The sequence below is a fragment of the Notolabrus celidotus genome, chromosome 21 (assembly GCF_009762535.1).
Source record: "Notolabrus celidotus isolate fNotCel1 chromosome 21, fNotCel1.pri, whole genome shotgun sequence".
Lineage (NCBI taxonomy): Eukaryota > Metazoa > Chordata > Actinopteri > Labriformes > Labridae > Notolabrus > Notolabrus celidotus.
The window spans coordinates 15,956,275-15,983,728 of record NC_048292.1 but is presented as its reverse complement, the minus strand read 5'-3'; the positions used below and the strand labels follow the sequence as shown (position 1 = coordinate 15,983,728).

Here is a 27,454-nt window from a genome sequence, read left to right as displayed (position 1 = left end):
GTTTTAGGCAATATAAATTGTCCAAACCAGCTAAATGCAGCAGAAAAATCTGGGCAGCATGTGACAGAAGAGGTGTCTCGTGTTAATTTAACAACATCACTTCATAAAAATAAAAAAAATTTTTATTTAAAATGAAATAAACAAAATCTATGTCATGTAAAACTATCGTATTTATATTTAGGGCTTTCCAATGTACATTAAAAAAGTTTTAACAAGTAAGTTATCCTCATTAAACCATGATCTGTGAGAATTAAAGAACACCATTGGACCAAACCTGGATTTAAATGGTTAATAATGGAGTTAAAAATTAGATTTTTAAAAATGTGTATTGGGATTTTTTGGGGTTCTGACACTTTTGGGTAATTGAATATGCCCCGGGTCAAACTGACCAAGGAACATTATTGCTGTTCCAGAGAAACAAACATAACAGGAGGGTTAAAAGAAGCTTTTTATTTTATAAAACTCGACACAGCGAACTGAACTCAGAGCTGAAACCTTTATTTATCACTCGATTGGTCAATCAATGAAACATTCATCAGCAACAGGCTTGCATAAAAGTCTCTTTTCAAGGAACTCAAACGAGAACATTTGCTGCTTTATTCATGTAAAATGACGATCAAATTAAATATCAGTTTGGACTTTTGGTTGGACAGATTCAATAAATAATAAATAAATAAATATAAAGATGTTTCTTAGAGAGAATTAAACTTTGACACATTTCTTGTTTTTTCTGCGAACAAAAAAAAAAAAGAGATAAATGACGAGAAAAATTAAGTTTCTGTCACCTGGAGGAGACATGTTAGATTCCCCTTCAGTTCAATTTATGATGATCTCCTGATGTTTGAAAGGAAATGAATTGTCTTTAAGAGCCGAGGGAGTTTTAACAACAGTAACACGCTCTCTGTTATCATCACTTGTATGGCAAATAAAAAATGAATAAATTACTCAATAAAATAAAACCCGATGATGATAACACTCCTCAAAATGTTTGCTTTTCGACTCCTTGTTTTGCAGGCTTTTTATAAAATCATCTGAAAAAATTCTGCATGCAGTGTTGTCTAATGACAAACTGTGATTTCATAAAGTAGAATTTCATGTTGTATAAATATTGTTTCAGCTGCATGAAAAAAAAAAGGCTTTTAGGATCAACAGAACCTCATTTAGAAAACAGTGAAGTTTAAAAAACAACTTGTTTGAGGACAGGAATATTGATCAGATATTTTCTGCGACTCTGATGGAAACATCAACACAAAGGTCTCTAACAATAAATTACTCAGAGTAATAAAACAGCGATAATTACCCTCCTGAATGTCTGTAGAAAATCATCTCATATATAAGCAGCGTGTTTACTGATCGCTCAGACATCCACTGCTTCGGTCTGCCTCTTTCTGCTCCTGCTGGAAACATGTTCAGAAGTCCTTGTAAGAACTGATGCTGTGAAAGTTGAAGAATCCAGAAAACAAAACAAAACATTGAGCTCTAACGGAGACAAAAAATCGGAAATGAGCGACGCTGGAAGTCCAGGTGTTTCATGGATCTCAGTTTACGTCTGTAGAGCAAATCTAAGTGCCGTCTTGCAGTGACATCACACTTCAGGGCCCAGATTTCAGTTTCTACATCATCGATTTCTATCAGACTTCAGACACCAGAATGAAGTTGAGAGATAATGAGTTGTTCTGACACCAATATAAGGATTACAGTACCGCCTTAAATGTGACATCAGTGTTAGAGAGCACCAATCAGATTTCACACCTGTGTTTGTTTACAGAGATTCAGCTCAAACTTGATTGGTCTATATTACTCTGAATACAAACAGGAACAATGGCACCTCGTACAGCAAACTAATTCTGGTTTCATTGTTGTGACCTGTTTTTTTAAAGATCTGTTTCAGTCAGAATCAGAGCTGCAGCAGCTAATCGCTTTAAAGTCTTTAAGACTGAAAAATACTTTAAAGACATTCTTGTTAAGACTTCCAGGAAGCAGACTTTCTTGTTTAATGTTTGCCAGTTGTTGAATTTCTGACACAAACAGAGCCGGATCTAGCTGAACTGTTCACCCTACTTTCTTACTTATTACCAGGCCATCTTAAATAGTTAATGCTATTTGGTCCAAATTTCACAGTAAAGGTTTATTATTTCCTGTTAGCAAAGTGAAGCAAGGGACAACCTGATCTCACAGGTCATATCAAATCAATCCGCGTAAAGAAGTCCTGCATTCCACGTCTGCCTGTTGACACTGTGGCAAAGACTTCACTGTGGGCTTTAATAGATTATTATGAGCAGATTTTTCCAACTCTTGTTTTACATTGTGAGGATAAATCGCTGAATCAATAAGCTGCAGTCTGAAGTGCTTCAGTCAGACCTGGACCCCCAGCGTCTCTTCTCTGTGATTCATAAAACCTGTGACTGTCTGGAGTTATGATTTAAGACTAAATCAGCGTCTCTGTTTTTTTTTAACGGACATGTAAAGGCAGCATTTAGGTCAGTTTGTGGTCTGTTACAGAACCTCAGACCAGGGCCGATGGGTCCAGCACAGGCCAGTCCTCCCTGCGGTCCAGTATCTGGATATTCCTGCAGCTCCTCTCAGATTTGAGGGAGCAGTGCATGCTGAGACAGCACACAGTGAGTCCTGCTCCATGTCTACACGTGGTAACTGTAGTCTGTCAGGTAGTCCTTGAGTCTGTTGGGCAGAGGCAGATCCTGGACCCGCCGAGTCCTCCTGTTGATGGCGATGCGGCACAAGTGCTGCAGAGGAGGCGTGGCCGTGTACACAGGTTTGGTGAGCAGCAGCTGCACTGTGCCGTTTGGCACCCCTGAGGGCTGCGAGTTTGACGCCCCAGGCCTGTCGCCGGTCCGGGACAGGTGGACGTAGTGCTCCACTAAGTGGACCACACTGTCAAACTGCTTCAGCTTCGGCTTCACAAGAACCACTGAGTCCAGCTTGAACTTCCCGTGTTTGTACTCGATCCGCAGGTTGGTGGGACCCGCCGACGTCATGGCCGAGATGGTGAACAGGTAGTCCCTCTGAGAGCTGTCCCGCACCAGAAAGGTCCCCTCAGACGAGTCCTGCAGGATCTCTTTGGCCTCGTTAGCCGTCAGACTGCCCCAGTACCAGCCTGAGTCCACAGAGAGGGGGAGAGAGAGAGAACATGTGAGGGTTGGATGACGGAAAAACAAGAAAATACTGACAGAACTAAGTCGATAAAGACAGCCTCTCCTCCCAGGGTGCAGGTCTGTGAGTACGTGGATCATACAGCTTCACAAAAGAAGAATTTAAACAATTCTAAGTCACTTTGAAGGCCGCCGTACATTCCCATAACTTAAACCATGACATTTTTTTGTGTGTGTGTGTGGGGGGGGGGTTATATTTGTGAGCATTTGTGCCTTTTTGATAGGACAGCTGAAGAGAGACAGGATATGTGGGGAGCAGAGAGTGGGGGAAGAAATGCAGCAAATGGCCTAGGCCGGGAGTCGAACCTGCGGCTGCTGGGACAAGAACTAAAGCCTCTGTTTATCATGACATCTTAAAATAACAATACAACCTAGATTACAACCTCAAATGTCTCAAATATATTCAGCTGACAGAGGAGGTAAAAAAAATGTGCAGTTCCCCAGCATTCCAGAAGCCTCCTCCGCTGTTGCAATGCTACAAAGCCGTCGTCATAAAGTAAACGGTGTTTCCCTCTTAAGAATGATGACCTAGAAAATTTGGAAAGGGATGAAATAATCCCCAGTAAAACAAAGAACAGAGCAGGATGTCCTTGTTTGGTGTGTTATGCTCTTTAAAGGAGAATTACAAGAATTACTGATCGTGATTTACCAAGAATTACCAAGCATGATTTCACGATTTGAAAGCAGAGCAGCCTGCAGTCTTATCCTCAGATTTACACTCAAAATGTTTGAAATTTTACCCACGTTTAGTATCGACATCCAACATTTCATCTCAACATTTGTGTGTAAACACAATATGTAGAAGCATGACATCGCCTCTTTAACCCTTCAGGGGTGTGGTTGGGGGGAGGGGGGGTTGTTCTTCTCTGTTAACCTTCTGAATGTTCTATGTCTTCTGAAAAAGCTATAAATAAAGTATTTAAGAAATAAGAAAAATCTCCTCCTGCTGTCTTTAACAGCAAAACTATCACTCCCTGTGAAGTTTTGCTGTTAACAAAGTAAAACTCTGTTTCTGTAGCGTGCTGTTAATCAGGCCTGGTTTGCTTTTGAAGGTCAAACGGGCAGATATATCAATTTCAGTCTGTTTCATAACCAGATAAAAAAAAATCCTCACAGGATCTTTAATGAATGACTCACTCTGTTTAATCTGAAATAAAACTGACGAAGCGTTCAGCCCCATTTGATTCATCTGTTCTTGTTCATAATGATGGAAAAGTTAAACCAGATTTTATTTTAGAGATATCATTCATTACAAAAAAATGTATTGCACTAGAATTTAACATATATTTATATTTTAGGGTTTATATGACTAAAACATCAAAGAAAGGTTCTTGTTTTTGTCCCTGATAGACTCAGATTGTTATTCTAAGTGTCTGATACATTACAGAAAGGATACGTACAGAGATGAAGCTTTTTGTTAAAGAGGAAGATTGTTTTTTTTAACCAGAATCTGCCGTTTAAACCATTGTCTATAAACACACAAAATTACATTGATAAAAACAGGGATTTAAGCTCACAGAGCACAGGAGCTGTCGGTCTACCTCTGCCTTGATTGTTCAGTACTTTGGTGTTTTAAAATGCTTCTTCAAAACCAACCTAGTATTACCCTTCCACACATTATCACTAAACAAATTGACAGATAGTGTTTGCAGTAGACCAACAACTCCTATGTTCTGTGAGGTAAAATGTCTGTTTTTTGAATGTAGTCTGGTGGCTTTATACAGAGTGATGTCACAGCTGTTTCTGATTGCGGTTCAAAAGCTGCACCAGATGCTTGACTTTTATTAGGGTATTACAAGAGTTGTGTTCATGCTTTTTATTTCTTTCCTTCAAAAGTCAAACGTTGCAGTTCGACAGTTTGAGAAAGTTTGGATGCAGTCTTGAATACAAAATGAAACAGATGTGACACAAGTTTCTGCTGAAGCTCGTTTCATTTTTTTTTTTTTTTTACAAACAGGGGAGATGAGAGAAGTTTGAAGGTCTGAATCACAAAGACTGGAGTCTGAGGTCTGCAGGGCGGATATTAAAACTCAGCTTCTGAGTCAGAAAGTGGACCCGAGTCCTGGAGAGTCCGGGATGTGATCCAGCTGCTTTTCTGACGCATTATGACTTTGCATTTTCCAACTAATCTAAAAGGTGTTTTAAGAAGTGTATTTAGCTAAATAAGCAGAAAAGAACACCCAATCCCAAAGTTTGGCACAAACTTTCACGCTCATTGTTAAATTCAAGTACCTGTGTTCCTCAGGTCCTTCATGGCTAACGCGATGCGGCTCTCGTCTGATTCCACACTCCTGGAGTTGTTGTCGGCTCGTCGGTCACTCTCGATGCTTTCTGTGGACTCAGAGGACTGGCAGGTCATTGGACAGGTCCAACCTTCAGCCTAGTGTTAGGCCTACAGATTAGACATGGGACAGGCTCTGTAGCAGAAGGAGGGAGGAGGGGAGGAGGGGGGGGTCACCTGGTCTGCACGGTCCTGGAAACAAAATGAAGTTATTAGAAAGGACAGACTGCCTAAAGACTGCAGCAATATCCATCATCCGACTCCGGAAAAATGAAAAACAAGAATGAAAACATGCAGTTCCTAAAATGTCCACTAGAGGCTGTCTCCTAAAGTGAGTCAATCCGCATGGAGCCCCATGTTAAAATGTCCAACTTCACAGCAGAAATAAACGTGTTTACAGCCTGGTACCAAAAACTGCTTTGGTCTCAGTAAGGCTAAGTGTGACATCACGCGTGACATGTAACCATAGACTGTATAAATTATGGATGTAGTATCCGTGACGTCACCCATCTGTTTCTGAAGCGCTGTTTAGAGCGATTGTGACGTAAAGTGATTGTGACGTAAAGAGGCAGGCTTTGAGCCTCCTAGTCAACAGACAACATAATCTCAAATATCTTTGAAATTGCTGCGTTAGAAAAAAATTCTACCCCCCTACAGTGTGTGCCGATCGAGAAATGAGCTGTCCAGACTACACTCGTCTTTTGTACCAGGCTGTAAACATGTTTATTTCTGATGTAAAGGTCGTCTTTTTTTAATTGGTGTGTATGTGGTATCCAGTACTTTCGGAGCCAGCCACAAGCTGAACTGCAGTTTTTAGCACTTCCGCATTGGATTCATGTTTTCAGACCGGAGGTTGCCGCTTGGACATCCCGCATGGCATGTAACCTACATCCGGGACAGAACACTCGTTCACTAGCTAGTACACACTCGCTCTCCTCTGCTCTTTGTGTGTGTTCACTTACGAATAAAAACCCAAAACATTATCAAAACACATGGTTAGCATGTAGAAAAGTCATCTGTTTATCTGTACTGTCCGTCATCCAACTCTGTTAATGAGATGCTAGCTCGGCTAATATTATGTGGGCTATTATACATTGTTCACAAACTAGCGTAACAAAAGTTTTCTGTTTTAAGTCTTTCTTTTTAGGGCTTTGTTTTCCATTTAACTTAAAATACAGCAACATTTTTTGTTAACTGAGCAGCTAGCTAAGAAATAGCAGCCCCTCCTACATATGATGAGAGAAGAACTACATCTCAACTGTGCATCATACTGCAGCTTTTTGTAACATTATGTACAAATGTTTGGCCTACTATTCACTTTTTATGGCTTCAAATGTCACTCATATCAGTGTATGATTCATCTTTTTTTTTTAAATGTATATTTTTGTACATTTTCGCCTTTAATGTATAGGACAGCTGAAGAGAGACAGGGAATGAGGGGAGTAGAGAGTGGGGGAGGACATGCAGTAAATGGTCGAGGCTGGAATTGAACCTGCGGACTCTGCAACGGGGACTATAGCCTCTGTATATGGGGTGCGCATTTAGACCACTAGGTCAACAGCGCCCTGTATAATTCATTCCATAGCTTTATGCCAACTTCAGGGTACTTTAAATTAGTTTCCCTTTCCACCATTTAAGAATTCAACTGAAACTTCAGCCATCTCTCCTTCTCTTTGTCATCACATGAGTATTTGAAAAAGCTACTGAAGGTCATTTTAGATTCTGATCAGTTAAAAATAGCGAGGAACACCGCACTGCAGCATATTGAGAATACAATCTGTGTTAGCTGCTTGGACCTTGAAACAGTTTTGTATGAAGGTGTGACGTCAACACTTAACAACCAGATAGCTCATTTCTCTTCTCGTGACAACTGCACAGTGCTCAATCTTTATACCTTTTAACATTAAATTAAGGATTTAAATTAGACATGTTCAGGGGCGTGGTCGATTTGAGACAGAGCGTGTTGTATGTGTGTGCTATGTCATCAACTCTGCCTCTTTGCTTGCTTCTAGATCAGTAGGAAGTAGTTGGAGTCAGCATTTCCATTATTGTGAACATTTTTTATGTCATGTAAAAAAAGGAATTTAATGTACATATTGAACTGTAAAGGGGATAACTTAAGGTAATACTAGTAATGAATACAAAATAAATCAAGCAAGCAGAGAATATCAACCGTCTTGTGTAAAATTAACTCAGCAGCACCAAATGTAAAACATATTACATAACCAGTGAAAGGTTGTGTGCTGAATCTTCTGCTTCTCTCTAAAGCAGAACAAATTCCTACAAACAAGATATCTAAGGATGTGACCATGGGTCTGGATAAACTTTTTCTGATGTTCTATAGACAAGAAAACAAGCAGAAAGAACATTTAGAGGTCAAACATATGGTAAGAACTGCATGTAGTGAAGGCAACAAAACTACAAGAAGAAAGACGTCATGAAGGTTCCATTCAGTCTTAATTTGAATTTGGAAGTGAGGAGAAATAAAAGGTAGAAAGATTAATTCTACAGGCTGACAGGTTCACGTCTGACAGGTTTATTATATTTCTGAACTCCGTTTATTTGCTGCACATCTTCCCTCTGAGAAAAGTAATCGACAATGGCTTCTTTTGTTGCTTCACATCCCTGTGTCATTACATAACGTTTTATGTCGGGCCTGAGGAACTGCATGGTCAGTTTCTCGTTGCATGCAGAATTAAAGAGTGGAAGTATGAGGCAGAAATAAGTCATTTTATACTTTAAGCAGATTGCTTTATCAGCTGATCAACAAGGAGACCTTAAAATGGGAAAAATGTGAACAGAATTTGGTGTGACGGGATTGTTTTATTGAAAAGCTTCCTCGAAAACCAACAGATTGAAGATAATGACGAAGAAGATTCTGTTTTCTGACTTCAAAGCTCTTCTACACCATGACGCGTGATGAATCTCGATTAACCTACATATCTTAATAAATATCAAGTGGCTGAACTTTACAGCGGATCATTTAAAGCAGGAAACAGTGATAGCATGGGGCGGCATAAAATGGTCCGGATTTGATTAGAATCTTGTTTATTGTGTTTGTTGTAAAGCTAAATAACTTGTATGGTTTAGATTATAACATACTAAATGAGTTATATCAGAGAGACTATTTTCTATTAACACATTTATACATCAGTTGACCTGAGAGCGGAGGTAAAACAGAAAGAACTGCCAAATTCAAAAACCAGGGCACAGCACAGGAGATTTACTCAGTCTCTTTTGACTCTCAACATCACAGATATAAATAAGTTTGTATGCAGAAATATAATCTGCAAGAACTTAAAAAAAATACATTTGAGTAAACTTCAAGTTTACATGTGAGCAGAAAAAAGAGATGGAGTAAAATGACTGATTTTGAATGGGATTTGGTGTGAATGATAGATCTCCATTTGAAGCCACTGAATATTTTATATCTTTAAATAGATGCCACAGAATGTATTGCATGCTGTGTGCTGAAATGAAGCCTGAACTGTGATAAATAAATACTAGTCTTGCTGTCCAGCTGAGTTAGAGAACAACCACAGACTTAGGGAATATCAAATTGTTGAATTTAAGAAATGGGATTTGGCATAATTAAGAAGTTCTTTATACTGTCTCTTGTGTTTAATGTCCTAATAACATTTCTCCTGTATTATTGATTGATGATTTCTGAGAGCCGAATATGAGGGACGACTGATTCAGATAAAAATCATGATTTTTGTTTTCCATCTGCTTTTCAAATCAGCACAAAAACAATTCTGTTTTGAATTGCAATCCGGCAAAGGGAAATTATTTCTCCACTTGTGGACTGGAAATGTATTCATATATATTAGACATGTTTTAAATAACTACAACAAAACTAATTAATCTTTGTTTGTAGAAATTCGGAGTGTAGTGAAGGATTTGTAAATAAATATAAATTAAAGTCAGATCAAGGTGACATTTGCTCAATATAAGACCGGGATTCAGTACGATTTGAGTTCTGGTCCCTTCAAGGACACGTTAAATCAGGGGTTCCCACAATTTTCAGCCCTTGACCCCCAAAAATATAGGTGCCAAAGACTTGTGACCCCCACTGTCCTTCAAAGTGATTTAATGTGGCTTCATCTAGCTGGTCTGCAGAAAATGACCCTACCTATATGAGAATGTGTCTGTGTTTCCTGTGCCGTTATTAACTAACCTGCTGCTACTGAAAAAAGAGAGGCACATTACATTTTCTATTTTCAAGGTTTTATTTCAAGTTTAGCTACTATTTTTATCAATATTTTTTACTATAATGGGTAAAATGGACTATTTTTAGACAACTTTTGTCATTCAACTTTTTTATTGCATTTTTTTAGTATTTCTTTGTTCACCACAAGTTGAGAAATTATATATAAGTAATACAAAACCAACAAAGAGAAGAAAAAAATAATAAATACAATAATAATAATAATTATAATTATTATTATTATTATAATAATCAACATTACAAACATAAAGGAAGATAAACATAAGAAAACAAGGTAAATAAACAAATATAAATAATAACAATAATACATATTTTCATTTATTTATATATTCATTATTTAAAAAGGACCATGCATATTAATTAACACTTCTGTAAATATGCAAGAATTAGCCAAAAGGCTAGTTTACATCTGTAGTCCTTTGCCAGATGTAAAAAAAGGCTCCCTAAAAAGATCAAGATTAAAAAAATAAATAAAAATAAAGTAAAATAAATTTTGTTTAACCTTTCATGTCTGGCCCGACTGGTATTTCATTGCCAGGCTAGTTATGTTATTTATGTTATTTTTGTCTTTGTGTACGAGAAAAGGAAAACGAAAACATGTTTAAAGGATGTGCCAGCAGACTGTATTGGATATATATTTTATTATATTTTGTGTTCCTTTGACAGCAGTTTAGTGTAAATGCCTTTCAAAAGACATTAATAAAAATTAATTAATAAATAAAATCCAAATAAGAGGAGGAGAAACCAAAAACACAAACAAAAATAAAGAAAAGAAAAGTACAAATAGCACCATTCGATTAAAATAACTAACATAAGTCATAAATTGAGATAAATTAAATAAATAAAAATTCTGGAAGACGTCTCACGACCCCGCATCTGTGTCTCGACCCACACTTTGGGAACCCTTCCTGCGTTAAAGGACAGGCAGCAGCACAGGTGCTTCACACGGTGTGTCCGCACTGTAATAATACACCTGATATTACTAATTAATTTGAGTTCTAGTTTTAATTAGTAACCTACCTCCGTGGGTTGAGAAGTAGCGATGCCAGTTTATCCTCCGTGTGCATTAGCCCGACATGTTGCCTATATCATCCCGGGTTAAATCCGCAGACCCGGTCGGACCGGTCATGTGTTCTTCTGATCCGTCCGGTTCTCCTGAGGTTATTAGCCCACAAACAGCGGCTCTGGTCCGGGGATCCAAGTGTCGAAGAGAGCAGCCTCCCCCTCCGTCAAAAATGTATCAGTCAGAGCCGCGGCGACGTCAAAACAACAGAACGCCGACTTATCTGCGTTTAACCACAGCGAGATAAACACCGAGCGAGTGCGAACATCGTGTCCGTCCTTCAGGCTCTGAGCTCGGGACAGAGCGTGTCTGCCGAGCCGCTGAATAACCGAGAGCACCACGAACACAAAAGAAGCATTTCCAGGAACTTTCCAGGAATACGGTCACGTGGTGCTGCGAGTAGCGATTTAAGGTGGTCCAACACACACACACACACACGCACACGCGCACACACACACACACACACACACGCGCGCACACACACACACACACACACACACACACACACACACACACACACACACACACACACACACACACACACACACACATGCATCAGTACAGAATAAATGCGTGCTTTGCAGCCTGAGTGTGTGTTTAGGTGTGGTGTGAGATATTTAAATTACAGGTTGGATGCACGTGCTGGCTACGGAAATGTTTTTGAGACCTCAAAAACATAACTGAGGTCGCTGGGTGCAAACACCCCCTCCTCCCCTCCCCCCCTTCCACTGTGTTTAATGTACGGAAGAGGATTAGGGCCATATATATATTTAGATGACGTTTCGCTCTTTTGGCAGAAGAAAACATTTCAAAGTAAAATACAAGTTTCAAATCTTGTTTTTAATCCCGAGATAAAATAAATATTCTGAGTTTACAGTTTTTATTTACACGAAAAATCAAAGCACATTGAGTGGCCCTTGTGTATGAAATGCGCTGTACAAATAAAGTTGCCTTGCCTTGCCTGGCCATCAAAGGAAACAGAATAACTATTAAGTGTCCTTTTTTATAAGTCAATTATTATACACAGGATAATTTCCCCCCAATAACTCAAGCTGTCCTATAAATTGTATAAATACAGAATGTTTAAATGCTGTTTTGCAGATTATTCTGACTATTATCTAGAAGCAAAAAGGGAATTATCTCATTTCCAGAACATACAACATAATTATTTAGTGTGCACAAGATAAAACTTCACTTTTTTGGAACTTTCGGGCTCATGAGAAATAATTTCTTAATCTTTACTGGCTGCAACATTTAACTGATAACATCTTTATGCATAAAAAGCATGCATAAATATTTTATATATTCATTATTTAAAAAATTGCCTTTTTTTTCTGCATGATGTATTCCTCTACCTTTGCGTATATTTTGCTGTTCATACTGATGAAACTGCACCGTCTTTGTGTTGCTTTCCTGAATCACTATTAATGAGTAGTTTTTCCCCTGCTTGTTTCTTCATGGCGTAACATCAAGATCAAATGTATTTTCGTGTTATTCTCCGGCGCAGCAGGGGACGCTCTGCAGCTGTTAACTGGTTTGTATCTGCCATTAACCAAGGATGAAGAAAAACAGAAGAAGAAGAAGAAGAAGAAGTAGGAGGAGCCGAACTGAAAACCAGCGAAGAAGAAAGTTAGCGCGGGCTGTTTGACTGGTTAGCTAGCTGCTACAAACATTAGCTGAGTTCGGATCTGTCAACACGGTGAGTTTAGTTATCAAACATTTACCTGTAATTTGACTTAAAAACTGAACTTTAACGGAACAAACACACAGCTAAGTAGCTCTTAAAGAGATTAAAGGACTAAAACAGCTGAATCGACTTTAATGTTTAACCTTTAATCGAACTATCTCTGTCTTAATGTAGGGAAACTTTACTAGAAGAAGGTTTATAAATCTGTAAAGTGTGCCCTAACCGGCACTAACTCTTGGTTTTCGGTCAATAAAAATATTATAGAAGACTAGTTTTCATGTTCGGCTTATCGGTTAGGAAATCTGTTGTATTCAGCGCGTTATTTAAGTGTTTTAATGTTATTTTTTCCCTTGATTCTGCTGTTATTGTGGAGACTTCAAATGCGCAAAGACTTATTTGGAAAAGAAACGAGATGTATACAGTTAGATTTAACTTCAAATTTAGTGTAATGATTAGATAAGGTGTTACAATATGTTGAACTAAGAAAATGTTGACTACAATTATAATAATCTTGAAAGGATTTTGGCATAGTCGTCTTAAAAGTCACCAAACTTCATTTACAAATGTGTCATATTTCTTTCTTACAGTTTAACTCGGATGACATAAACCAAAGTTGTCAGATTAATGAATGGAGTTTGGTTTAGCTGTATCATACAAAACTATACTACCTCTAAGTATGTGGTCTATTAAATCCAGAATGTTTACCTAAAATTTCTTTATAGCTAAAGTTGTCTGGATTTTAAATGTAGTCTGGCTTTGCTCTCCTAAATGATAAAAATCTGACATATTGTCCAGAATGTTCACTCAAATGACATTGACTTAAGGGATCAGATAACTGAATGGATGAAGCTCAGACTAATATTAATGAAGCGGAACTCAATTTAAAAATCTGTCATAATTGACCCACAGTGTGTCTTCTGCTCTGTTCTCAGTGAGGCCGTCATGGAGTGCACAGAAAGCAGGTTCCCTCACCTGCTGCAGCCCATCAGGGAGCTCACCAAGAACTGGGACATCGACGTGGCGTCAGAGCTCAATGACTACTTGGAAGAGGTAAAGATTACAGTTATTATTAGACACTACACAGACTCAGATATTCAGATAAAAAAAGAGTGAGTTTGTGGTAAGTTTGCAGTATCTGTGGTATTGATTTGACCCCACCCACCTGTGTGTGTTTCTGCAGCTGGATGAGATGTGCATCACGTTCGATGGAGGGAAAACCAGACTGAACTTTGCAGAAGCAGCTCTGTTGATCCAGGGTTCAGCCTGCATCTACAGCAAAAAGGTAACATGAAAAAATAAATCAACATAAAGTCTGACTTTGTTAGAAAAATGCTCATCCTGTGTGTGTGTGTGTGTGTGTGTGTGTGTGTGTGTGTGTGTGTGTGTGTGTGTGTGTGTGTGTGTGTGTGTGTGTGTGTGTGTGTGTGTGTGTGTGTTTCAGGTGGAGCTCCTGCACAGCCTGGTCTACCAAACCCTGGAGTACATCAACGACAGGAACAAGAAGTGAGTCGACCTTTCAGTTCAGACTGATTGTTTGTTTTATTGTTATTATGATCGGATAATAAAGTTTTCCTCATGTTTCTCTCCACAGACGACATAAACAGACAGCAGAGTCTCAGGAGGACGGTGAAGACGGAGCAGTGGACCGCCACGATTCTGACGATATGGCCGAGGTGAGAAAGAGAACCTGCGGCTGAGTCCAAACCAGAATCATGTAGTTCTCTTTCTATTTATCAGCGGGCGGTGACTGCTTCATGTATTGCTCTCTAGAGGAGTATGAATCAGTGTTTTCTGGCAGATCAGAGTAATCAACAGAATCTTGAATGGAGTTTGGTTTAATTTTCTCATGGACTCTAGACTTCGACATGTAGCAGCTCACTCTCCTCACACTGACAGTTTAGCATCTATTTTTATATCTTGAGACCCCTCAAACACTGTCTCGTGACTCCCCAAGGGGTCTCAACCCCCAGTTTGGGAACCACTTCATCAACATACTTAACAAGTCAAGAATTTATTAAACTTTATTTGCCAGCTCTCTTACTAATCTTCCTGTTGTGTAACATGCTTGATTCTGATTGGTCAAAACCCCTTGACTACCCCTTGACAATGGTTATTAACTTTCACTGATATGAGCAACTCCAGAGGCAAACTGATCACACTTCTGGTCAAATCAATCTTCGTGTCAGGGTCTTGTCTCACCCTGTCGGGATTCTATTTCCCATAACTACCTGCTAACCATACATTATCATTTACTGAATATATCATGGAGATCTTGCACATTTTTAATTTTTTTTCTAAATTATTATTTTTTATTTTTATTTTTATTTTTTCACAAATGCCTGACATGAGTGGATGTTTTATTGAGATGCAGTGATGAGTCAGTGGAGACTCTAATATGCTGTCTGACATCATCTGTTCATATAAAGTCTTTAAATTAGATACTATGTGGACTAAAGCTGACATTCTGTCTGTCTCCTCAGTTCACTCCTCTGGAGCTCGACGCCTCAGAGAAGTCAAAGAAAGCCGACTCAAACACGGTCAGTCACACACTCTGTGAACACACACAGTCTGAACCTGCAGTTTGTTTTTGTATGATGATGATTTAACCGATGATGTGTGTGTGTGTGTGTGTGTGTGTTGTACAGACAGTGAACGTAACTCCTCTTCCTCCTGAGTCTCTGATTCCTCCTGAAACTCATGAGAAGCAGAAACTTCCTCTCATCAGGTGAGTGTGAGGAGGAAGTGACTCAGGTTTTAATCTTTAACCTTCAAAGGTTTCATTTATTTACAAAGGAAATAAAACACAGGCTGTATGCGAAGCATGAGGAAAAGTTTATTAGATCATACGTTTATTGATTATTGTTTGATGAGTCACATGTCAGGCTGGAAAAGATCGACCTAATCAAGCTGAATGATTCACATTTTTTCACTCTGAGTTTAATCAATGTGTGATGTGTGTGTCAGTGTGAAAGGGGAGGTCCTGTGCAGTCTGAGGGACTTCAGGATTAACATCTTCATCCCTGGAGACGAGGACATGATCCTCCTCACGCTGGGATCGGCTGCTTCAAGGTTCCTGCTGGAAATTGATCAACTAGCTGCAGAGACTGCAAACCAGCAACAACAACAACAAGGTACCACTTTGAATAAAGACATGAGCGCTATTAAAGTTACGGATTGTTTGCGAAAGCTGCATGCTGCATGAAGACAAGGGTAAAAAAGGGTTGCAAAAATGTTCTGAATAAAGCGATCATTTCACAAGGAACAAAAAGCAGAATTTCACTGAACTGTAGAAATGTGATTTTTTTCTAGATGAAAATGTATAAATTCCTAAAATTACAAAATATTCATCTAAAAAAATATAATATTTTATATGCTAAAATTGTCTTACCAGTAAATAAAAACATGTTTTTTTTAAATATGACTGACTTATTTTGTTGAATTTAACTTTATTCTCTGCATGGGGACTTTTATTATCTTAATATAAACTTTGATTCTCCTAATCTGGATTTCTATTCTCTTAATCGCGACTTTCTCTGGACAATTACGAGAGATTTGGACTTTATTGGACTTTTCATATTAAATGTATTTTGTTGTGTTACTCTCGTTGTGTGTCCAGTCTGTTGTTGTCTGTTGTGAGTTTTAACAACTTGAATATATCTTCTCTTCATCCAGACGCTGCTGCTGCAGGTGAAGCAGCATTTGATGCCGCCGTCGGTCCTGTTGATGTCGGTGACGGAGTTGACGCTGCCGACAGCTTCCTCCCGATGGAAGACGATCACATGGAGCAGGATGTTGACGAACATGTGGAAAGACAAGAGGTCTCACAGCTGCTTTTTGGAGACGTTTTTATGTCTGTAGGATGATTTGATGATTTTGGAGTTTAAAATCTGTCTCTTATTTTGAAGGTCACAGTCTCTTAAAGCTCCAGACTCTGAGTTGTGTTTCTTCATTGTGTTGAAATCTTTATCTTTCTTTTTTTAAATGTCCTTCAGGCTCCGAGCGAAGGCCGGATGATCAGAGAGAGACGACAGCTGGAGGACGACAAACTGAAGAGGAAGGAGGCTCCTCCTCCGGTACGATCTTCACCTGGAGAGAAAAATCTTTCTCATTTTGTGAAACTGTTTCCAACTGTTGTCACTTTAACAACAAATCATGCCCCCTCTGTCTGCTTCGTATGTGTTCCAGGTGAATGTGTGGGCGCACCACGACCCGTACGCCATCCTCGGGGAGGACAAACCCTTTAAATCAGGTGAGTTTCAGGACTCTCGGGTGTTTTCGTAGTTTGTCGTTCTGTTTCCTGACGCATCTTTATCTTCTCTTCAGGAAAATGTTACAAAGTACCCGACGGTCTGGACGACGGTGGGAAGAGGAAGAGGAAACGAGGAACGGCTCTGCAAGACTTTAGGAGCTGGTTCAGAGGAACCTGTGAGGACAAAATGACATCTTCTATCTGCTCTGAAGAAAATCTTTACGGTGATGATGTTGGTTTTTCTGTTCTGAAATTAATCAGATGTTTAATTCTGTCGTTCCAGTTGATCCTCCAGAGCACAAACTAAAGACTGGACCCACGTTCACAGGTAATGTCTTTGCACAATGAAAATTTTGTTTCAGTTTCATTAAATCTTTGTCACATTTCATTAACATGTTAACAAAGTTTATGATTGTTATTCCAGATCTGAACTACATCTACCTGAGCACCATGAAAGACAAAGTGAAGACGAGGAAGAGGGTCCTCAGGAGAGCGGTATGACTTTTTTTTTGTGTGTGTGTGTGTGTGTTTTTTGTTTATATACGGTACGAGTGTGTACAGTCCTTATACTGTATGATGATGTCACTCAGGGTGTCGTCGTCTCTGATGAGGAGCTGAGGCGGACCTTCCTGCAGCCAGAGGCGGGGCCACATCAACAAGGGGAGGAGCCTGTGGATGGATTCAGACACCCTGACCTGCTGGGTAAAAATGCTTCACCTGCTCGCTTTGATTTTCACTTCTTTTGGTACCTTTCGGAGGGGATCTGTTTTAAGTTTCAGTGTTTTTATTTTCCTGTTGATTAAAGTTTGAAACGATCTCTCTAAAGGTGGAGATGACGACATCTCAGATAACGAACATGAACCATTCCCGGACGATATTCCTGCTGAGTTTGGAGGAGGAGCAGATTTCATTTCACCAGGTAAGAACACCTGAATCGCTTTTGACTGAGTTTATTAAACAGATTCAGTCGTTAATGTCAATAGATGTATACCTACATGATAAATAAACACACAAAGAAGAAATAACAGCGACCAAACTGAACAAAAGGAAGAGGAAAACGATAAATATAAAATCTGTGATGGAGATTTCACTCCTGTGAACCATCAATCAATCAATCAATCAGTCTTTCTTTGTATAGAAACAAACATACAGACATAGGAGGTCTAGACCACTCTATGAAAAATTATGAACGGAGACCCAACACCAAGACAGGATAAGACTCAGTCTTACCCCACCTTAATCCATCATGAGTATTATACCTTGCAATATTTAGCTAGTTACAGTGGCGAGGAAAGACTTCCTTTTAACAGGCAGAAACCTCGAGCTGAACCAGACTCATGTTAGACAGCCATCATGCCTCGGGTTAAACGAGTTAAACTATCTGCAATTGAAAGTCTGCTGTGTTTTATGACATTTTTTAGGGGTTTTATGGGATCTGAGGCTGCTTGATGATTTGAAACAGACTGATGATGACCTGTATTTATGAAAATCTCTTTCTGTGTTTTCAGACGCTCAGAGAGACGAGCTGAGTTATGAAGATCTGGTGAAGCTACGAGTGGTAAGAGATGGATCTGTCCGCTCTCGTCTTTTACTCACTGAGAAACTCTAATGCTGCATTAATGATTTATATTAATGATAGATTAAATATCTGATAAATATCTAACGTGTGTGTGTGTGTGTGTGTGTGTCTGTGTGTCTGTGTGTCTGTCTGTCTGTCTGTCTGTGTCTCTGTCTCTGTCTCTGTCTCTGTGTCTGTTTTAGGAGCAGCTGGTGGTGAACAGCCGAGGTTACACTCAGGAGACGGCTCTGAGTCGGAGAGTTAAGGACTGGGAGGACAAGATCCGACCTGAGCTCATGCTGCAGGTAACAACTCATAAATCTATAAACGGAGACGTGAACACGCTGCTTCATAACCTCCGTAAACAAACGTAAACACGATGTCACTTCCTGTTTGCGATCAGGAGGCGCGTCCAGTGTTTGACATCCACGATTATGGCGATCGGATCATTGGAGCGCTGAACGCCGTCGGTCAGCGTCGATCCTTCGCCTCCATCGTGTCGGGGTTGGATAACTTTGAAGCCTGCAAATATATGCTGGCTACACTGCAGCTGGTGAGACACACACACGCACTCGCCCAAATAAAGAAACTACAGTCGTAGCTTATCATACATTTCTTGCTTTATTTAAACATGCAGTGTTTAAATGTAAAGATTGAGGAGGTGTAATCAGCTGTTTCTGTCTCTCTCAGGCGAACGACTACACAGTGGAGGTGGACTCGGCTGTCGGTCTGGAGGAGAGCGTGGACTCGATGGGTCTGACTCTCCTCAGCACTCACAAAGCGACAGATAGATTCAAAACTCTGACCTCTTCGACATGAGACCAACCAGGACTCCAAACACATGAGATCAAACGTGCGTGTGCTCTAAGGGTATTTTATCCTCCTTTACCTCCACATGAACATATTTCTATGTTACTCTCTCTGTACCTCTGATTCCTTCTGTCACTAAATCATGATCCGTCTCTGTGACAGAGGAACCATGACTTATAATCACGTGTTCTGTCTTCCAGCTATTTCTGAAATCTGAATATTTGTAATAAAAACATGTCCTTTGGAACAGATTGTGGTTTGTTTACAATTTCAGGGTGATTGAAATTAAAAAATGAAGAAGAAAAACATTTTTTAAAGCTAAAGTTGAGATTTTTTGTTAGTAAATTTAGATAACCTCAAAGTCAAGTCAAACTTTATTTATACAGCACATTTTAAAACAACCGCAGTTGACCAAAGTGCTGTACAAGCTTAAAAGAAATATTAGTTAAAAAGAATAGGTATTAAAATGCAATAGATAACACAGAAAAGCCACAATAAATAAAAGCCAAATAAAATGTCAGAAAGTCTCTCTCAGCAGGTATTATAAGCCAACGCAAAGATGTGTGTTTCAAGCAAGCGGCAACCTCCGGCCGCAAGACTTGAGTCCAATGCGGAAGCGTTAAAACTGCAGTTTCTCGAGTGTCCGCTTCAGGCTGGCTCCGGAAGTACAAGAAACCACATACACACCAATTCAAGAAAAGACTATCTTTGGAGCAGAAATAAACATGTTTACAGTCTGGTACAAAAGACGAGTGTAGTCTGGATAGCTAATTTTGCAATCGGCACACACTGTACTGTATGAATTTTTTCATAATGCAGCATTTTCAAAGATTATGAGTCTTCCATTATGAGAGGCACAGCTGACAGGCGGGAACACTGTAGCTGTTGGCTAGGAGGCTCAAAGCCCGCCTCTTTACCTCGATAGAAGTTAGGGTTGAGTTCAGCATATCCAATATGGTTCCCGCTGACAATTGGCTTCAGAAACAGATGCGTGACTTCCCGGATACTACGTCCATTATCTATACAGTCTATGGTTTTAAGCAAAGATTTAAAACTCTCAATGGTCTGTGCATTTCTAATATTTGGAGGTAGACTGTTCCAGAGTGTAGGAGCAGGATCTTGGTATATCTAAAGGCACCTGGTGCGTTGACCTGAGTGCTCTGGCTGGAGCATGCAGGTACAAACACTCACTCAGGTATGATGGTGCCAACCCATGTAAACTTTTAAAAACCAGCATCATTTGCACAGGATCCTGAAAACTGACAGGAAGCCAGAACAGGCGTGATTTGATCTTGTCGTCTCTTCTCAGGCAGCAGGCGTGCAGCTGTATTTTGAGACGACTGATCAACAACAACATACAGAGAATTACAATAATCCAGGCGAGGAGTGATGTGTATGACCTTCTCAAACTCATTAGGAGGGAGATAGGCTTTTACTTTGCCCAGAGGTCTCAAGTGGAAGAAACTCACATCAGGAGAGTCACTTTAGAGAGACCACACACAAGCATAAGATGTTGCAAACATAATTTATTTAAAGTTTGAATCAAATCTCATGAATGAAACAACAGATTTTAACTCATGATCATATTAAATATCTCTGAGGTCTGAATATCACAAGTTGAGACTGACGCAGCAAAGTGTCTGTTGCAGTATGTGTGAACTATTTTATAACTTTAAGGCAGAGTGTGGAAACACCTGCTGGACAACAGAGTTTGATTCATAAGATCCAGTGTGTAAGAATAAAAGCTGTCATCAGAAATGTGAAAATAATCTCCATCAGGATGTTTTCATTGGTTTGAAATCACCTGGAAATAATCACGGTGCATTCTGCATGTTGAAAGAACCTTTATTACAGGGGAATCCTGATCGTACAGAAGCCCAAAACAGTGAGACCGCATCTTTATTAGAAGTGGCTAAATCCTCAGTAGTGGTTCTTGAAGAGATTCAGGATTTACCATGAAGAGAGAAAACAGCATGACTGATCTGATTAAACATGTGAGACTTAATTTTTCAGACAGATATTGTTAAGGAGCTTCAGAGAGAATCCTCAGAGTTTGAGTATTTCAGGTCTTTAAAGTTTAGTTTTGATTCCCGTGCTGCGTTCAGGTGTTTGCGAGTGTGACGTAGTTCTTGATATGGTTTCTGACACTCTCCCCGATCTGCTCCTGGTTCTTCATTCTGTTGTAATAATCCAGAAACAGCCCATCAGGAGTTACCAAGTATATTAGGATTGTGTGATCCACGATGTAGTCCCCGTCCTCGTCCTTTGGTCCGGGGCTGGCGTACACTCTGTAGTCCCGGCCCGCATCTTTCACCTCCTCCGGCGTACCCGTCAGGCCGATCAGACGAGGGTGGAAGTCTTTGACGTAGCGGGCCAGCGCCGGTACGTCGTCCCGCTCTGGATCCACCGTGATGAAGAGCGGCTGCACAGGAGGCAGCGAGGAGTCCCGGTCCAGATCAGAGACCACGGCGCTCAGCTTGTCCAGCTCATCAGGACAGATGTCGGGACAGTGTGTGAAGCCGAAGTACAGCAGCACCCAGCTACCCAGGAAGTCCTTCTTGGCCCTGCGCTCCCCCTTGTGATCCAAGAGGCTGAAGTTCCCCTGACCCAGAGCGACCTGCTGCAGCTGTTTCACGCGCTGCTGCCTCAACTTCTGCTGCTTCTCAGAGTAAACGTAGTACCAGACCCCCATCAGCCCGCCGCCGAACAGCAGGGTCACTGCCAGGCGAGTCCGCAGCTTCAGCCGAGCAGAGCGGACAGACGGGTTCTGATCCTGAGACAGTAAACGCCTCACAGTCAGCTGAGGAGGACCACGATGAAGTCTGACCTGCTGACTCTGTGGCGTCAGAGAGGACGAGACAAACCGGATGTGTTGAAGATTTCTCAGGAGTCTACCTCCTCCAGGCAGGTTACCCACAATGCATCTGAGCCCCAACATCCTCACCTCCAGACGGCCTCCTGCAGCAGAAACACGACACAGAAGTAAAAAAAGAGGTAAACAGATCATCCCCCTCTTTCATTTATACATGCTCCCTCTTAATAGTGTCCCAAAAAAAAATCAACTTGTATGCTGATGATACTTGATTATACATTTCCTTTTTAATTAGTGATCTTAGTCCTGTCTACAAACTTTCACACTCTTTGATATCATCTGTTTCACTTTTGAAAACTAAACTTTGACGAGATCACTGCTATGCCCTGTATGCTAGGTTATTCTTAGCTCCAGCTACTTCAGAGTCCTGACACATACAAGAAACTTTGAACACATCACTTCGATATACAGAACAGTTCCTTGGCTCCCTGTTAAATCCAGAATCACTCTCATCATTTGTCCATAAAGCACTAAATGGTTCAGCTCCTCAGTATATGTCTGACCCAAGCAGCAACCCCCAGTCTCAAAATATGAAGCCCTGAAGTGTTATAAACTGCAATTCATCGAGCGTCCACTTGAGGCTGGCTGCAGAAACACCGGAAACCACATACACACCAATTCAAAAAAGACGATCTTTGCAGCATTATTAAACATTTTTACAGCCTGGTTCAAAAAACGGCTTGGCTCTACGTAGCTAATAATCAGCACACACTGTATGGGGGGTGAATTTTTTTCTAACGCAACGGTTCAGAAGATTAAGATTACAAGTTTTTGCCCAAATAAGGACATGACTGAGTTGACTCTCAGATGGGAACACATAGCTGTTAGCTAGGAGGCCCAAACTCCGCCTCTTTACATCACACTATGCCTGGATAAATTCTGCATTTCCAATATGGCCGCCGCCGTCAATTGGCTTCAAAACAGCGCTCAGGATCAGATGGGTGACGTCAGTTCCAGAGCCAGCCTCAAGTGGACACTCGAGGAACTGCGGTTTTCAACACTTCCGCATTGGCTTCATTTCTTGTGGCTGGAGGTTGCCACTTGTTATATACGCTATAAGAACAACACCTACTGTCATGCAACGGTTAACTCAATAGGTACATTAAATCTTCATTATTTTTCTCCAAAAGGCGATAATAAAACAAGAACTTAAATTTGTACTTATGCTTCTGTTCATTTACTACCACGCGATTGCAATACAACGTCCCACCACCAGGGGCAGCACTGAGCTAGTCTGTGAGAAATTACATGGCGCTGTGTTGAACTGAACACTTCTAATAATAAATGTAGTTTCATTCCCCTTCCCTTTCCACAAATAGGTCTTATATTTGCTGCTTTAATTCTGCCTGACATCACCTTTGAGCCCCCCGGACTGTAGAAGAGAGATTAATCTGACATTAGATGACACAAAGGTTTAACTTTAAATGATAACTCCAGAGATACAGAGGCTAACAAGTCACCTTAACGTTAACCTGCTGCTGAGTGCTAACTGACAGGAGCATTAGCATACAATGCCAACGAGTCATCAGTTTAACGTTAGTCTTTACTGAGATAACAACAGCTTTTAACGTGAAAGAGAGAGAAAAACTCACCGTCAGTGTCCACTCAGACAAGCTCTGCGGTCAAACATGAAGTTAGCTAACTGCCTGAGTCAAACGGAGCCGGTTGTAAAACACATGAACTGCATTTACCTAAAATTCAGTTCACGTTAGCTGATTCGACTAAAGAGAGACAAGAACAACTCACACAGAATAATCAGCTTTAAAAGAGACACAGACATGTTTAGTTTTTATTTTAATAGAATACTTAAAATAACACATTTATTTAGACGTTACTCAAGCGTCTACAGAATTCTCCAGTTCAATTTGCATTTAATATCGGCAGATTCGTGTTTCCTCTAAACGAGAGCTGCAATACTGGAAGTCTCCACCAGATGGCGCCATAATAGCGAAACTATTAGAGGAAGCTTTTATGTAGAAACCTATAGCATAATAAACTTCATTATTCAACTAAAGGACTCGAAATAAACTGTCACTACACTTAAAGAAACATCACAACATAAAGTTAAAACTTTGTGATAGATATTTAACATGAAAACACAGTTTTAATAATTAATTTGATTTAAGTTTAAATCAGCAAAACAAGCTTTTTTAAACACAATAGAATAGAATAGAATAGAATGCACTTTATTAATTCCCAAAAGTGAAAATTCAGGTGTCAGCCAGATAAAATTATAAAAATCACATAAAACAAGTAATTCAGATGTCTGTCAGCTCATATCCCATTGGCTAGAGAGTAAGAAAGCCTAATGGCTGCAGGGATGAATGATTTCCGTCCACTGCCGCTGTTTCTCTGGTCCACAAAGAAGTTGTTAAGTGGATGATCTATGTAATTTAAAATGGCCTCTAGCTTCTTCTGTGTGCATCTCTCCACCACAGCCCCCAGTGAGTTCAACTTGAGTTCAATCACAGTGCCAGCTCTTTTCACTAGTTTGTCCAGTCACCTATAGCATAATAACCTCCATTATTCAACTAAAGGACTCTAATTAACTGTCAGTACACTTAAATAACATCACAATACAACGTTTATACTTCATCAACATCATCTGTCCAGCTTCAGCTAGCATGGGCATCAGCATGGACTGTATCTATACATTTTTTTTTTGCACTTATTTTATCAATCACTATTACAATAAATAACATTTCCAAAAGCTGGATGATAAAAGACATAGTTTTAAGTCCTCGTGAAGCCATCAGAGGACGGTGTTCAAGCCTGGATGAACATGTTGCTCTGCATCCTGTGTTATCAGTAATAACGTCCTCTATTCCCCTCTGTGTTGTGTATCTTTAGTCCTCTGTGGTCACTGTAGGACACATCGGTAATGAATCTGTCGTCTGTCTCTCAGGAGATTGTCTCTGTCTCGAGGACAGACCTTTCCTGTCCTTGGGGTAAGCCACTCTCCTCTCTGCTGGTTCTCTCCATCTTTTATTAATGAACTCTGTAGGAGGAAGAAACCAGGTCACACACACTGTTGATGCGCAACACAAATACTGCAGAGTCATGCAATATTAATATGTATATAAGGTTTATTTTATTATATTAAAGTATATTTGATCTAATATAGCAGTGTAAGCCATGATATTAATAATTTGTGTATCTTTAATTCTATGTTTTTTATTTAAACGTGCATATATGCTTTTTTATGCAGTCAATAACATAGGTAATAGTACTGTGTGTTATTTTATTAATATTCTTAGATCTTACAAATTCATTTTAGATGTTGTTTTTACAAATTTAAATATACAGGATCTTACTAAATCAATCCTAACTCTGAAATCAAGTTTGCTCTTATTAACTATTTTAAATACTATTGTACATGTAAGCATCTCATATATCATTGTTACTAATAGGATTGTGCTGTAGCTCAAAGTATCTTGCTATATTTTTTCATAATGTGTGTTATTAATGGTACTAAACCTGATAGTTAAACATCATATTGTACCTAATCATTACTGATTTGACTTAATTGCAGTGTATCCCAGTGTAATTTATTCAACCAATTTTTAGAGCTGTATTATATGTAATCTAATGTGTCATAAATTACCTTAGAATCTTTTTAATGTGTACATTAATGTGATATTATACATATCAATGGTGTCTTAGGTAAAGTAACCCATGACTTCACATCTTACCTATCTTATCTTAAGTGTCTTAAGTTAATGTCTTTTATATCCCACTGAGTATCGACTCATATGATCAACGTCACAGTGAACCTGGAGGAGTAATCTCTGTGAAACCTGCAGTTTTTTTCTCCTCCTCATCTCCTTATGTAACCCTGAAGAACAAAGTGAATCTAAGTGTTTCTCTGAGCCTCCTCGAGTTTCACAGCAGTCTCTGTTGGCCTGTGTAAGCCCTTATATAACTCAGTCTGCAGCGCTACATGCACATACACAACACACAGAATGAAATGTAATCTAAGACCTGAGACTCCAAGTTTGGCTTGGACCAATTCTAATGTGGACAAAGAATAGATCAAGTCATGGTTTCTACGACAAGTAAATGGCAAAAACTGCAACATATATACAAAATTTGTGGTATAAACTGAGAAATTTGAGGTCAAGACACGTGGTATGCATGATTTTTGCTTGTAAAGTTGTCAATTTTGTATAATTTGTTTCAGTACCAGTTTAGATTTGAGTGGACTTTTAAAGCTTTCATTGAGGTTTTAGAAACCTGTAAAATGCCTGTGTACCCGAAATATTTGACTCATTGTGGCATTAATGAAAATGAGTGATCTGAAACCTAATTTCAGTGAACAAATCACAAAAATCAACAAAACTTGTGCTCTAAAGTTACAATTTCTCCTGATCTTTCACCTTGTAAGGTTGAACATAATTGTTGATATTTACCTGAAGATAAATTAATATATTCATGTGATTATCATGAAATGTTAAAGACCGATTTACAGCATCCATCATCCAAAAGATGAGCATGCACACCTAATTGTTTACAAACAGTAAAAGGTTTGAGTTTAATCAGCTGATGTGCCCCCCTGTGGCTGTTTTAAGGAATGACAGATAAGGAATGACAGTTGATGTTGAACAGCTGTCAGTAACTTTTACATCACATCATCTTTACAGTTCACCTGCTGTTAAGTCACTCTGTTTTCTCATTTATTTACTCTTCCTCTTCTTCTTCGTCTTCTTCCTCTTCATCCTGGGGGCTCTGATGTTATCCTGGTTGGATTTGTGTTGCCTAGCAACCACTGAAAAAGTGAGGAAGAATATGATGGAAGTTTGCTGCATTTTCATCATTAGTTAGCATAAGCAAAGTGTGAAAATAAGGGGGGTTCTGGCTGGATAAAAATGTTGAAGTTACTTCTAATTAGGGTTACAAAGGGGTGGAACATTTCTGGTAAGTTTCCATGGGAAGTTAAACTGAGGAATTTTGGAAATATTCCAAATTGGAAACTTTCCATGGGAATTGAGTAGGAGTCGAGTGTAATTTAATGGAAAGGTATTTTATCCAAGCATAAATATTTGTTTTGTTATAAACAGAGATCCATCCAAAATGATGCAATTAAAACAGATTTAGTTGTAAGTAGAAGTTTATCAAGGGTTAAATATCTTATTGTACAATCAATTCTTTCATTGAAGAACAAAAGCATGAATATTGAGTTAAATGTTACTCATCCCCCCGACCCAACCCATTCAAAAATGAACAAAAATGTAACCCCAACAAAGTCCCATTCAAAATGTGAAATGAAAAGAGCCCCTCTCCCTCCAAAAAACGTCCAATTCAACATGCAAATAAAAAAGCATCTTCCCTCAAGCTTCTCAAGCCTAGCCTCTGCAGGATTCTAAAAATCATCTGTGCATGTGATGGAGGAATGCACAGTGCATGTAGGGGGCGTGGTCTCAATAACCCTGCAGTTAGCAGTGTGCTATGTGCATGTGATTGAGGAATGGCATAGATGTTCAACTGTACTTGCATGAAATCTGGTTGTCTTAGTCAGGATTATGCTAAAATATATTTT

The 27,454-nt window shown here is 39.5% G+C and overlaps 3 protein-coding genes across 3 annotated transcripts; 1 reads left to right on the top strand and 2 right to left on the bottom strand.

Moving 5' to 3' along the window:
• Positions 1 to 435: 435 nt before the first annotated feature.
• socs2 (suppressor of cytokine signaling 2) lies at positions 436 to 11,424 on the bottom strand. Its single transcript, XM_034673303.1, has 3 exons — positions 10,700 to 11,424; positions 5,403 to 5,643; positions 436 to 3,115 (listed from the first exon to the last, which is right to left on the bottom strand). Exons 2-3 carry the CDS (start codon positions 5,527 to 5,529, stop codon positions 2,640 to 2,642), a joined length of 603 nt encoding a protein of 200 aa, XP_034529194.1. The 5' UTR covers positions 5,530 to 5,643; positions 10,700 to 11,424; the 3' UTR covers positions 436 to 2,639.
• An 888-nt stretch (positions 11,425 to 12,312) lies between these two features.
• ncaph2 (non-SMC condensin II complex, subunit H2) lies at positions 12,313 to 19,295 on the top strand. The gene is made up of 20 exons (XM_034673302.1): positions 12,313 to 12,441; positions 13,362 to 13,479; positions 13,610 to 13,711; positions 13,871 to 13,932; positions 14,021 to 14,102; positions 14,910 to 14,966; positions 15,075 to 15,154; positions 15,394 to 15,560; positions 16,102 to 16,247; positions 16,422 to 16,502; positions 16,615 to 16,678; positions 16,753 to 16,854; positions 16,962 to 17,006; positions 17,103 to 17,173; positions 17,269 to 17,380; positions 17,505 to 17,597; positions 18,187 to 18,236; positions 18,440 to 18,541; positions 18,640 to 18,789; positions 18,927 to 19,295. Exons 2-20 carry the CDS (start codon positions 13,372 to 13,374, stop codon positions 19,053 to 19,055), a joined length of 1,803 nt encoding a protein of 600 aa, XP_034529193.1. The 5' UTR covers positions 12,313 to 12,441; positions 13,362 to 13,371; the 3' UTR covers positions 19,056 to 19,295.
• Positions 19,296 to 20,557: 1,262 nt separating this feature from the next.
• Positions 20,558 to 23,642, bottom strand: LOC117805271 (protein SCO2 homolog, mitochondrial). Its single transcript, XM_034673949.1, has 2 exons — positions 23,511 to 23,642; positions 20,558 to 22,004 (listed from the first exon to the last, which is right to left on the bottom strand). Exon 2 carries the CDS (start codon positions 21,982 to 21,984, stop codon positions 21,148 to 21,150), a length of 837 nt encoding a protein of 278 aa, XP_034529840.1. The 5' UTR covers positions 21,985 to 22,004; positions 23,511 to 23,642; the 3' UTR covers positions 20,558 to 21,147.
• Between the last annotated feature and the right edge of the window lie 3,812 nt (positions 23,643 to 27,454).

What these genes read in the sequence shown, in the direction of transcription:
- LOC117805271 (XM_034673949.1), bottom strand. Translation starts at nt 21,984, where the DNA reads ATGTTGGGGCTCAGATGCATTGTGGGTAACCTGCCTGGAGGAGGTAGA.
- ncaph2 (XM_034673302.1), top strand. Translation starts at nt 13,372, where the DNA reads ATGGAGTGCACAGAAAGCAGGTTCCCTCACCTGCTGCAGCCCATCAGG. An exon ending in ATCTGGTGAAGCTACGAGTG is followed by an intron (nt 18,237 to 18,439) that starts GTAAGAGATGGA and finishes TGTCTGTTTTAG; the next exon opens with GAGCAGCTGGTGGTGAACAG. An exon ending in TGCTGGCTACACTGCAGCTG is followed by an intron (nt 18,790 to 18,926) that starts GTGAGACACACA and finishes TGTCTCTCTCAG; the next exon opens with GCGAACGACTACACAGTGGA.
- socs2 (XM_034673303.1), bottom strand. Translation starts at nt 5,529, where the DNA reads ATGACCTGCCAGTCCTCTGAGTCCACAGAAAGCATCGAGAGTGACCGA. An exon ending in GAAGGACCTGAGGAACACAG is followed by an intron (nt 3,116 to 5,402) that starts GTACTTGAATTT and finishes CTGTGGACTCAG; the next exon opens with GCTGGTACTGGGGCAGTCTG.